The sequence below is a fragment of the Gopherus evgoodei genome, chromosome 3 (assembly GCF_007399415.2).
Source record: "Gopherus evgoodei ecotype Sinaloan lineage chromosome 3, rGopEvg1_v1.p, whole genome shotgun sequence".
Classification (NCBI taxonomy): domain Eukaryota; kingdom Metazoa; phylum Chordata; order Testudines; family Testudinidae; genus Gopherus; species Gopherus evgoodei.
The window spans coordinates 188,945,508-188,958,794 of NC_044324.1; the positions used below are offsets into that span (position 1 = coordinate 188,945,508).

The 13,287-nt window shown below is 41.0% G+C and overlaps 1 protein-coding gene across 2 annotated transcripts in view; it reads left to right on the forward strand.

Moving 5' to 3' along the window:
• PRKCE (protein kinase C epsilon) overlaps positions 1-13,287 on the forward strand; it is a 495,965-nt gene that overhangs the window by 324,929 nt on the left and 157,749 nt on the right. The window contains exons 7-11 of one of the 2 annotated variants that reach the window (XM_030557687.1): positions 2,663-2,805; positions 7,545-7,577; positions 8,002-8,098; positions 8,740-8,954; positions 12,016-12,189. In XM_030557687.1, coding sequence (XP_030413547.1) covers positions 2,663-2,805; positions 7,545-7,577; positions 8,002-8,098; positions 8,740-8,954; positions 12,016-12,189 — 662 coding nt within the window. The remainder of the gene's footprint in view (positions 1-2,662; positions 2,806-7,544; positions 7,578-8,001; positions 8,099-8,739; positions 8,955-12,015; positions 12,190-13,287) is intronic. The other variant, XM_030557688.1, reaches the window with a different exon arrangement.

Sequence of the window (13,287 nt, forward strand, 5' to 3'; positions counted from 1 at the left end):
TCTTGCCAAACTCATAAAAATTCTGCCTGATTTTCCAAAGAGCAGGAGCTAAAGGTGACATGTAAAAGGCATTGCAGTCTATGAATAAAAATATCTTCTGCAGTTACCCTGGGTAAAAATGAAATTATTAGGGAGCTGCCAGTCCTTATGCTTCAGGGCATGAGGTGATCACCAGCTGGAGTCATGAAGAAATTTCTCTCATGGCAGAGTGTTTCATGATAAGGGGCATTGTGAGGCTTAAGCCTCCCCCTGGAGCATTGAATGATGAGCAGTGGCAGGACTAAGACCATTATTTTCTTATTATTGCCATCCCTGTGTTTCTATGTCACCTTAATTCTGTTGGCGGGAAATTCAGACCACCCTTTTCAGTTCATCTGGGTCTTGTTGGTATTTGCCATTTCTCAGTTAGAACTATAGTCAATCTACCATCTCCTTTCCATTCTATAGCAATTAAATTTCAATTCCTTATATTGTGGGTTCTTCTCCTCCTCCTCCTCTACCACCGCCACCACCTCATCATCATCATCATGCTCATGTATAAATAAGGGTTCAGCATATAGCATCTTCATTCCTCTCTTCATGCTTTCCTTATAAAACTGTTTCCTGTAAAAATACACCATGACCTGCATGAAATCTAAAATTCACAAACAACCAGAAATGGTTGCTTCTCAGCAGGACAGTAGTGTTTCCTGTTTTTCTTTAAACCAGTGCCTATCAATGCTCACCTTTCCAGAAACTTGCCTGCTTAAGCACGCTCTGGTGGCTTCCTCCATGAAAAGTTTATACCTGAGAAATGCTCTTCTTTTATCTTGTTTTACACTGCATATTATCCTTCCTCCCTCTGTTTAAATAACCTTACATATGAGAATGCACAGAATTTTCTGCTTTGTTTCATTTCAGCTAGTTCTGCTCTTAAAGGCACACTGTTAAGGCTCATAGGCCAAATGTTTGACCTGCCAGCTATGTTTTGGATCACAGACATACAAGCCCATAGGGATTTCTTCCTATACTTTTCTGCTCCATTCTTGTGTGTAGGGGGTGTACTGGAACTTCAAAGCCACCTTCTTTCTGAAGTGCTCAGGATTGCTGCTAAATACATAGAGCACCTGTTTCTGCAGGATTGCTGTGCAGTGTAATTTGTATTGGACTAGATGTTGGTTAAAATCATAATAGGAAAATAATGTGGTAAACTGGGCTTAATTCATGCCTGATATAATTCTGTTGATACAGGGAGGAATTTTAAAGTGAGAGAATCTTGTCCATCCAGCGCCTGACAACGCTTGTAATTTTGCATGCATTGTATCATGATCCACCAGAGGGCGCTGAAGGCTAAATTATTCAGACATGTCAGTGGACTCCCAACAAATCCAATCCACTTTATTTTTAATTAAGTCTACATTCTATACTATTTTTTTCCTTTCTGAGAAACCAGGAAACTACATGCCTTCCCTGGTCATGCTAACATGCTAGTTACAAAGACAGTAGTGGGGGCAGGGGGAGGGGGAGAGGGAATCAGCGCATCTTGTGTAGGGGATAATTATCCAAAGGGGGAGAGAATTTTTTTTATGTGATTGGCCTCATAGAAAAATTAAAACTAGGTACATGAATACAAGGCTTGTTAGTGTGATGCTGGATTATAACAGTCTTGAGTAAAGCAGATGAAGAGACACTACTATAAGCCGTTTATTAGAAAGAGCTAGATTGAGGCCTAGTTCTGCTCTCCTTGAAGTCAATGGGAGGAAGATTAGGCTGAGTTCAAAGTTCTAAATGTTTTTCTAGTTAGAACATGTCTGAGATTTGCAGAGTTATTCGTTTTCTCTGTTGTTGTAAAGGCTGCCTTGTCACTGTCCTGGGGTCTGATGCAGCTCCCGTTGACTTCAGTAGGAGCAGGAGAAGTACCTTGAGGAGTAGCACTGTTCACTGACCCATGATGAGCTCAGCATATTCTATAAGGTTTCTATCAATGTCTTAATAATAATAGTAATAATAATTAATTGTCATTATTTGTATTACTGTAATGACTAGGAGCCCTAGTCCTGAATCAGGACCCCATTGTGCTAGGCACTGAAACATACAGGATAACATATTCCAAAGCACCTCTTAGGCTGAGATGGTGGTAAAAACCCTGTTGGATATGCTGAAGTGATAGTAGGCAGTGAGTAAAATTCAGTATAGAACTAGGAGAGATAAATGGGCCAGACGGCTCTGTCACACCAGTGTAAATCCAGAGTAACTGTACTGAGGGTAAAAGGAGTTATTTTGGATTATCATGTATGTAACTGAAAGTAGAGGTTAGCCTAGTCACTTTAACATGTTGCTCAGCCTACACAGGCCACTACCAGAGTAACTGAATTGTGTGTGTCCAAATGCATGGAGCTTGAGGTTGCATGTCTAAAACTATTATTTTCAATTTTCTGTTAATTTTAATATTTTATTGTTATATTCTTAAGAATAATGAAGTGGACTCATAATTTTATGTTAATGTGTTAAGTGCCATTCCAAATTCAGCTAAATTCTTTTCTACTGAAATAGAATTATATTTTAAAAGAAATGTTAGATCCTGGAAGGTCTGACTGAAATCAAATAAAATGGATATTTTTAAATAAACGTCTATTTAAGTTATTGAAAACCCTTTTTTTCCCCACCACACATTCCATTACAGTTTGCAAGATGAATGTACATAGACGCTGTGAAACAAACGTGGCACCAAACTGTGGAGTGGATGCTAGAGGAATAGCTAAAGTACTTGCAGATCTTGGAGTCACTCCAGATAAGATCACTAATAGTGGGCAACGAAGGAAAAAGGTAACCAAAAATCTCACATAAAAGGAGCAATAAATTAATGAATGTACATCAGTATTAACAGCTGGCGCTGAATCCTACTCACCTAACTCACTCCAGAAATCCATTGGAGTCAATGTGCCTATTCATGTGAGTAAGGCTAAAAGGACTTGGCTCTGGAGTTTTAACATACAACATCCCTGGTAAAGTTCTTTGGGGAATCTGTTTTGATACGGTACAGTCTTGCAAACCTGAAGACAACTTAAACAGTCAAGATGGGTTTTATTTTTGATTGGCACAAGGAATTGGATTTTTCAGAAGCCAAAGTGACTACTTTGATCTCTCGCTGAAATACATGACTAATATATAAATACACCTGTCTGGTTGAAAGTTGTCATGAGATCATTTGATTGCCAGAGGCTAGACTCTACCCTCTGATATTCTTGTAATGATGATAAATGCACTGAAACAACAACATTATCTTATAAAAAGAAATTAACTGCAAGCAGGTATTTCCAAAGCTAATCTGCTTTTTTAATCTGCTTTTCCTTTGAACAAAAATCATGGGCCACCTAAAACATATCCTGACTTCAACTGAGTTAATTTGGATTTACAATGTGGCCCTAATCACCATATGGTCTCATATCTATCTGCATTTGCATCGTGATGGCAGTGATCTCTCACCTCTTGAAATGAGTGACCTTTACAATTGGTTCTTCTGACATATGTTAGTCCCTTGGCTTTAGACATAATTTTGTTTTCATGGTCAACTACATATTTGTCCTGAAATATTAAAAAAACTGTTTAAAGCAAAACAAATAAAGTTATGGGAACATTGGAAAGCGATGAATTGAATAACAAATCTTAGGAAAATAAAGAAAAATTGCTGTATTGTAATTGCACAAAATTAGTGTGCAGTGCTTGCTAATATTTGATAGCACTGCTACTGATAAAAGTGTATAGCAGCTCTGTTTACAAAACTGGTTCTGAAAGAGTCTTAGAGTGGGATTTTCAGAAGTGCCTAACACTTTCAGTGGGACTTCTTAGGCTCTTTTGAAAATTCCATCTTGAATTGTCATTTTGTTGAAGAAACATATTGAAGCATGAATTAAAATCATTATATAACCACATTGTAGTATTATGGGAACATGTAGAGAGCCCAACCAAAATCAGGGCCTTGTTGTGCTCAGTGTGCAAACAGGTAGTAAGAGACAGAGAACTTAGTCTATTTAGACAAAAAGTCAGAGATGTAAAGAGGGAAAATAACTTCCCCTAAGTTGTGCAGCAGTCAGTGACAGACACACTAGGGCCTGGTCTACACTATGCGTTTAAACCGAATTTAGCAGCGTTAAACCAATTTAACCTTGCACCCATCCACACAACGAGGCCCTTTATGTCGATATAAAGGGCTCTTTAAACCAGTTTCTGTACTCCTCCCCGACGAGAGGAGTAGCGCTGAAATCGGTATTGCCATGTCGGATTAGGGTTAGTGTGGCCGCAAATCGACGGTATTGGCCTCCGGGTGGTATCCCACAGTGCACCACTGTGACCGCTCTGGAAAGCAATCTGAACTCGGATGCACTGTCCAAGTAGACGGGAAAAGCCCCGCAAACTTTTGAATTTCATTTCCTGTTTGCCCAGCGTGGAGCTCTGATCAGCATGGGTGGCCATGCAGTCCCAGTATCCAAAAAGAGCTCCAGCATGGACTGTACGGGAGATGCTAGATCTGATCACTGTATAGGGAGACAAATCTGTTCTATCAGAGCTCTGTTACAGAAGACGAAATGACAAAGCATTTGAAAAAATCTCCAGGCTATGATAGAGGCCACAGCAGGGACTCAGCACAGTGCTGCTTAACAAGTGTAATGGAAAGCCAAAGAATCAAATGGACTCTCATGGAGGGAGGGAGGGGGGACTGAGGACTCCAGCTATCCCACAGTCCCCGCAGTCTCCGAAAAGCATTTGCATTCTTGGCTCCCAATGCCTGTAGGATCAAACACATTGTCCAGGGTGGTTCAGGGTATATCTCGCCAATTTACCCCCCACCCCCGTGAAAGAAAAGGGAAAAATATAGTTTCTTGCCATTTTTCAATGTCACCGTACATCTACTGCATGCTGCTGGTAGACGCGGTGCTGCAGTGCTGAACAGCAGCATCCCCTCCCCTTCCTTTCCTGATGGCAGACGGTACAAAATGGTGGAAAACCGTCATCATCTCGTGAGTGCTCCTGGCTGGCCTCGGTGAGGTCGGCCAGGGACACCTGGGTAAAAATGGGAATGACTCCCTTTCATTCCTGGCAGACGGTACAAAATGCTTAGTAACTGTCCTCATCATAGCAGCTGGAGCCTGAGCTCCATCAGCCCCCGCCCCCTTTTGTGTCTAAAGAAAAGATTCTGTACTCCCTGGACTATCATAGCAGCGGGAGGCTGCACTCCTCTCCCCCCGACCCTTTAATGTCCTGCCTAGACTACCATAGCAGCTGGAGGCTGCCTCCCCCTCATTTTATCTCTCTAAAAAGTCAGTGTTTCTTATTCCTGCATTCTTTATTACTTCATCACACAAATGGGGGGACATTGCAACGGTAGCCCAGGAGGTCTGGGGGAGGAGGGAAGCAATGAGTGGGGTTGTTGCAGGGGCACCCTCTAGAATGGCATGCAGCTCATCATTTCTGCGGGATTTCTGGGGCTCTGACCCGGAGCTGCTGTGCTCTCTGACTCTCTAGTAGACTTGCCCCATATGCTAGGCAGGACTGACTCTATTTTTAGACAAAACATAAAGAAGGGAATGACCCGGGGAGTCATTCCCATTTTTGTCCATCGCCCCTGGCCGACCTCAGCAAGGCCAGCCAGGAGCACCCATGACAGCAGCAGACGGTAGAAAATGATTGATAACCATCATTGCCAATTTCCGATTGCAAACGGTACAAAATAATTGATAACCGTCATCGCCAATTTCCAATTGCAAATGGTGCAAAATGATTGATAACTGTCATCACCAATTTCCAATTGCAAACAGTGCAAAATGACTGATAACCATCATCTCATTGCCAATTTACAATGGCAGACGATGCAATAGGGATGGTAACCATCTCTGCTACCTTGCAAAGGCAAATGAATGCTGCTGTGTAGCACTGCAGTACCGCCTCTGTCAGCAGCATCCAGTACACATACGGTGACAGTGACAAAAGGCAAAACAGGCTCCATGGTTGCCATGCTATGGCGTCTGCCAGGGCAATCCAGGGGAAAAAGGACGCAAAATGATTGTCTGCCATTGCTTTCACGGAGGAAGGATTAAGTGACAACATTTACCCAGAATCACCCGTGACACTGTTTTTGCACCATCATGCATTGGGATCTCAACCCAGAATTCCAATGGGTGGGGGAGACTGCGGGAACTATGGGATAGCTATGGGATAGCTACCCACAGTGCAACGTTTCAGAAATCGACGCTAGCCTCGGTACATGGACCCACACTACCGAATTAATGTGCTTAGTGTGGCCACGTGCACTCGACTTTATACAATCTGTTTTACAAAACCGGTTTATGTAAAATTGGTATAATCCCATAGTGTAGACGTACCCTAGGTCTAAGTCCACACCCCTATTCCCTGGACGACATGTAATTTTTATCATTGAAGTTATATTAGGTGGAATCTGTTAAAATATTTTGCTAAAGGTTAGTAAAATGTAGTACTCTGCTGTACTTCCTCAGTGTTTTGTCTAACTGGGTTTCCTCTAAATATTAAATTTCATTTTGTAATATTGTCTTTTGAACTCATTATGAGTGCAGAGGTGTAATGTAAAGAAGAACTGGGCTCACTATGGAATGTTTTACAGGTAGAAAATATTCTCAGGTTTTCCAGTCGCAAAAACTCAGCTAGGGAAGATTTATTTCTAGTATGTCAATTTTTGCTTTGAAATGTATATGCAACTAAATCCCATTAATGCTACAATTAAAATTAATTGGAATTAGGAGCTAAATCACTTTGGAAAATTCCACTACAAACCTATTGTAAGTACCTTTACAAATCTGGCCCTAAGTACTACATGCAGTATTTCAGTCAATGCTGTGATTTGTTTACACCTTAACATTCTAACATTGCTCCCCTTTAGAATACTGTGTCAGTTTCTTAAATGCTAGCATTCAATTAGCAGTACATCTTTACCTACAAAGGTGGTTATTCACACCATATACATTTAAGGAAGTTTCCATTGACTGTGATGGCACTCAACAGCTTGCGGGATTGAGCCTTTTGTGACTTCTGCCACAACAGTGAATGTGTGGGATATACCCGGTGATGGTCCTGCTGATTTGACCGAAGTCATTTGTTTTAGTACTTGCAGTAATACTAATACTACAGTTTGAAAAGAAAACCTTCTGCTTACCTGGCTGTTTTCCCCCCCCATATAATAAAGTAGCTTTTCATAGAAAACACCTAATCTTGACAGTAGTAACTTGTAAATGAGACAATCCAGCAACAAACATACCAGTGAGAGGACAGGGGATTTAAAGATGTATGTTGTGTACCAAGGATATAACAATGTACTTATGTGCTTTTGTGAGAAATAGATTGTAAAGCTGGTTGAGATCCCATATAATGAACAGAAACTAAGGCTTAAAACTTACATATCAGTATGTTTTAATTGTGAATTGAAAGACATTTTAAGGCCCAAACCCAGCATTAAGGGTTAGGGCACCACTAAAATCTTTGAGGATATCACTAAGATTTCGGCACAGATCTGTGGACTGTTATTGCTATTACAGGGAAAAGGCAACACCGAGAACTCTGGTCTTGGGGTAAGTAGAATACTGAGCAGCATGAACTCCTACTGACGTCAATGACATCTGCCACTGAGGACACTTAGCACCCTGCAGGATTGGACTCTAATGGAAGAACTAATATTTGTGGACTAATTTGTTTACAAATATATGTGCTTGCAGTTGTTAAGTTCACGTTACTGAATTGAAATCTTACAGAGACGTCTTTCTTTGTGTTTGATGAGCATTTCAGTCCATCTTTAAAGTGAAAGCCTGTACTGTAGGCATTGGAATCTAACTTTTGACACAGGCAGTGAGATGATAATTTAGCGAGGATGAAGTGTGCTCAGTTCCCTTTATTCCTTCCCTTTGTGTAGTTACTTTGTTTTTGAAGTTGCTTCTTTTGCACTCTTTGTGTTAGAGGATCTCACAGCTGAATATCCTTTTGTGGGAATGTTCTTAGCTAATTGCAGGTGCAGAATCTCAGCAGGCAGTTCCTGGAACCACACCTTCAGAAGAAGACAGGTCAAAGTCAGCACCGACCTCTCCGTGTGATCAGGGTTAGATACCTGTTTTGTTTCCATACCAGTAAATATTGCTTTAGTGTCAGTCTCTAAGAGGAGTAATAGTGCTGATATAATGGACCCTGGCCTTGATAGACAATCTGCTTCAAATTAAACAAGGAGTGTAAGCCACAAAAAGTCGCCTTCAGGGATCTGGAAATCTGATGGGAAATTTGTGAATTGTCGTTTAAAAAAAAACACCTTTGAAAGGGCCTGATTCTCCTCTCCTTTACACCAGTATATTCCATTGACTTCAAAGTGAAACTCAGGGGAACTGTGAACCCACAAGAGAGAGTTCACGTGAACCCTGAATCTTCAGAGGAGTTAGTGTTCATTCCTTATTTATGCTGGTGTTTCTGGAAGCAGAATGGGGCCTGTAGCTCTTGGAAGTGAAGGTGTCAGCATGATCTATTTATTTAGATTGAATGCCTTGCATCACATTATTTATGTGGTACTGAAATGTAGTGGTCACCCTTAAAACTTATAAATTTCATTAGCTAAGCCCTTAGATAACTAAATAACTTTACCTGAGAGATTCAGCAGTATATTTCTTATAATGAGAAGAGGGACGGAATCACCTGCAATAGCGTGGACTGGGTTTGTAGAGAAGTCAATCTGTTGTTCCCACCTTTTCACAGAAATCAAAGAGCTTGAAAACAACATTAGGAAAGCTTTGTCATTCGACAATCGAGGAGAAGAACACAGAGCGACAGCAACAACATCAACAGACAATCAGCTTAATAAACCTGGGGAGAATGGTGAAAACGGGGAAGTCAAACAAGTCCAGACCAAGCGAATGGGCCTTGAAGAGTTCAACTTCATTAAAGTATTAGGGAAAGGCAGCTTTGGCAAGGTTGGTGGCTTTCTCTGATGGATTATTTTTGACTCTGCCATACACAGTACTAATGTTAATGTTGCCTAATGTGATCCCACCACAGGCGTTTCTTTCTTGTCTTACTTATTGGGATAGTCAGCTTTCAAAATAGTCATTTTGATGAATATGTATCCTGATGATTAGCTAGAATTACTTTACTGTTTAAATCATTATAAAAAATGAGGGCTAAGAGCTCTGAACTAGATTTCTGGATTTCAAGATTTCACTATTGAAACTGCATTAACTAAATGTAGAATAAATACTGCTTGACAGGGCAAATAACTACAGTGGGTATACTCCGATAGGAAACAGAAGTGTAGAAATGACATTATGGGATTCTGTGTTTGTTCTCTCTTCAGATGATTTCCACTTCAAATTTGCTCACTTTGCAAGTCAAATGATGGCTGGTTGTATTTGTCCAACTTCCTGCCTTGAAAATTCCACACGTCATGTGAAAATCAAGTTGTGTTTGGTCTCCATCCCTCCTCTAGCTCAGTAGCAGCAGCCTGATGATTCTATTGATGATGAAACAGACCAAGATATAATCCAGTTCATTCTGCGATAGTTGCATTGTGTCCCTTAACGCTAGCAATAGTAAAATCACGGTTTTCTCAACAAAGAAAGCAAAAATAATTTGAAGGCCGGAGCTGTCCTAAGGACCCCGTTCCCCCCCGCGCCAGGCAGACCTCTCCTGATTTTGGTTTCATTATTGATGTGAAACCCAGATAAGATTCACGCAGAATTTTAAACCTTTCAGTGAGCCTGGACTATATTTTGAACAAACATGAGCCCATTAATGGCTTGATGAAAACCTTGCAAAGCTCTGTGGTTTTGGCTGAGTTTGACTTTGAGTTGACCAGATGAGTTTGGCATGAATGAAGCTTGTATAAATTCCATCACATGCCTACACAGGTGTTGATCTACTGGCTGCTTTCACTAGTGCTAATGCTGGAAAAATGAGCATGCAGGTTTTTCTGCATGCAGATTTGCATGGATCCTAATTAAGCTGTTAATATTTAGCATACTTCTTGGGAGGGAGAAAAGGGGGAAAATTAACGGAATTATGGGGGCTGGGGCACATGATTTATGAGGCGATGCTGCGGGAACTAGGCTTATTTAGTCTGCAGAAGACGAGTGAGGGGGGATTTGATATCAGCCTTCAACTACTTGAAGGGGGATTCCAAAAAGGATGGAGCTGGCTGTTCTCAGTGGTGGCAGATGACAGAACAAGGAGCAATGGTCTCAAGTTGCATTGCCGGAGGTCTAGGTTGGATATTAGGAAACACTATTTCACTAGGAGGGTGGTGAAGCACTGGAATGGGTTACCTAGGGAGGTGGTGGAATCTCTATCCTTAATGGTTTTTAAGGCCCAGCTTGACAAAGCTCTGGCTGGGATCATTTAGTTGGGGTTGGTCCTGCTTTGAGCAGGGGGTTGGATTAGATGACCTTCTGAGGTCTCTTCCAACCCTAATCCTCTATGATTCTATGAATAAAAATAATGAGTAATAATTTACTGACTGGTCTGATCTTCCTCACTGTGAATATCTTGCAAGGATTTATCTTAGTTCAGAAATAGCACTAAGAAGATAATAATGATGGCATGTGAGAACAAGGAGTAATTATTTCCAAATTGGCAAATCTTTTCCCTTAGGCAGCAGAACTGGTGCAGTTCCACTCCGAGGCAATAAGTGGAAGAAGCAGGAGTCTGTGAGAGGACCGAAAACACCATGCATGCTTCATAGGTTTAATTCTCAGGGGGCTCACTTTTGGTATATAGACATACCCACTGCAGAGGATATGTCTACACTGTGATTAAAAACCCATAGCACCAAGTCTCAGTGTCCAGGTCAGCTGATTCAGGTTCATGGGGCTTGAGCTGCAGGGCTATAGAATTTCCATGTAGACATTTGGGCTCAGGCTAGAGCTCAGACTCTGTGAGGGGAAGGGTATCAGAGCCCGGGCTCCAGTCCAAGCCCAAACATCTATATTGCAATTTTATAGCCCCGCAATCTGAGCCTCCTGACGAGCCCAAGTCAGCTGACTCAGGCCAGCTGCCACAGGTTTTTTTTCACAGTGTAGACATACTACTGAAAGTGAGTAAGGGCGGCAGGGAATGTGTGGAGCTGGAGCTATGCAGATCTACAGTAATTTTCTTTTCAGTGTGCTATGCTCTGTGGTGATTAAGAGATAGGGATGGAACATGGAAATCTGCTGCTACACAGATCCATTCTTGATTCCTCCATAATAAAGAGGTCTCTGCATATGCAGGGGTTCCTGCAGTACCAGTTCTGGAGCAGTTCTTTGTCTCCTTATTCCTCAATACGCCAATCAGTCTCTGCAGAGTACCTCTGTACCATACCCAGACAAGCCAAGCTCAGGTTTGAATGGGACAGGACTTTTCCCTCAAATAGGTGCTGATTTTGGGTGCTCTTTTCAGGCTGTCATTGTGATGTGCATTGTTCTATAGAATGACAAAATCGTTGCAGCACTTTCCAAAAAGGGAAGGAAACCCACATTGTGCTCTAGCTTTGTCCCCTTCCCTATTTTCCAGATCTCAGCAGTAGGGCACAGAAGGCAAACTGTAAGGTACTGGATAACAAGGAGTTAACTGCCTGCAATCTTAACTAAACTGAATGAAGCATACACTGTGTGGCTGATATTCAAAATTCTACTAAGGGTCCATTTTAAAATGTGAATTTCTTCAGCTACTAAGCTATGTAAAATAGGCAACTTGAGAGTGCCATGTGAATGCAAGTATCAGAGGGGTAGCCGTGTTAGTCAGGATCTGTAAAAGCAGCAAAGAGTCCTGTGGCACTTTATAGGCTAACAGACGTTTTGGAGCATGAGCTTTCGTGGGTGAATACCCACTTCGTCGGTGGGTATTCAGTTATCTTCCCCGTGTTAATGCAGTTATCTTTTCAATTGTTCTATACTTTTCAAATCTCTACACATTTTTTCTATTGCGTTTAAATTTGTCATGTATCATATATTTGTGTGATTATGTATGCTGTGTATAAGCAAAGCTTTCTGCTGATTCCAGGTCATGCTAGCTGAGCTAAAAGGTAAAGATGAAGTATATGCGGTGAAAGTCTTAAAGAAAGATGTCATCCTTCAAGATGATGATGTAGACTGTACAATGACAGAAAAGAGAATTCTGGCATTAGCACGGAAACATCCCTATCTAACACAACTTTACTGCTGCTTCCAGACCAAGGTATGCTAAATAAGCCTGTTGGTTAACTTTCATCAAGAGAGCTATACAACAGTATTAAGTACTTGCAGTTCAAAATGAAGCTGCATAAAAGGTATCAATGCACAGTGTTTTGAAATATTTCTTAGAGGATTTCATTGATGCCTCAGAAAAATGAAATTTGAATGGGGTCTCCTTTTAATTTGCATGTTATCAAGAAATCAAAGGAAAATGGTATATCCAGCTCACTGCTTGCCCAAACAGAATCTTCATGGGAAATGTAGTGCCATTATTAACCAGCATAAATACTGTGTTGCCTTGTACATGCCAGAAGATGGCAGTAGAGAAATAACAATAGGTTACTGAGTTATCCTTTTCTAGGGTTTCTGTGTACAATAATAGGATATATCAGTGGCTTACATAACTGAGATAAAAATGTTGTTAGTGTCCAGTATGCAGAAAAAGAGATACCCAAATGGTTCATTAAAACTCTGTTTTCGTTAACTCTGACAGAAATAAGATTACAGGAGAACGCTCCTGCGGTTCATATTTTCAGTTTCTTGTGCCGTAAAATGAAGCTGATGTTTGTAGAGTTCAAAAAGAAGAGGAGGCAGATATATTGCCCTTCAAATCAACTCCTATAAAACTAATGCTGTCCATGAGGTAGGAGGACAGCAAACGATGATAATGAGATCCTTACTCCCTAAACTATTCCCTTCTCCACTGTGTGTTCACTGTTAGGGATTTCTGTTATGGAATCCCTCTGCAGACTGGAATTGCTACCAAAATGTAAGCACTCTGTAAGCTGAAATGTTCTGTTTGGATGGTGATTGAATTGTCTAGACTCTCTGAAACTGATTAATTAAGATGTTTGAGACTAGTCATATTCAGTGCTAATTTCCATACTTCATCCCCATAGACCTTTATTTCCATCTGTCATCCAGCAGAGCAGATAACAGTCGTCTGCTTTTCACCTGGTAGATAAAGGTTCTCTCATACTTTTGTGTCATCTCGTTGACTTCAGTGGGAGTTTTGCCTAAGGACTGCAGAATAAAGCCTAAATAAGCAGTTTTGTTGATAGAATATCAATTATTGTATCTGGTTAAAACCTTAAAAACATCT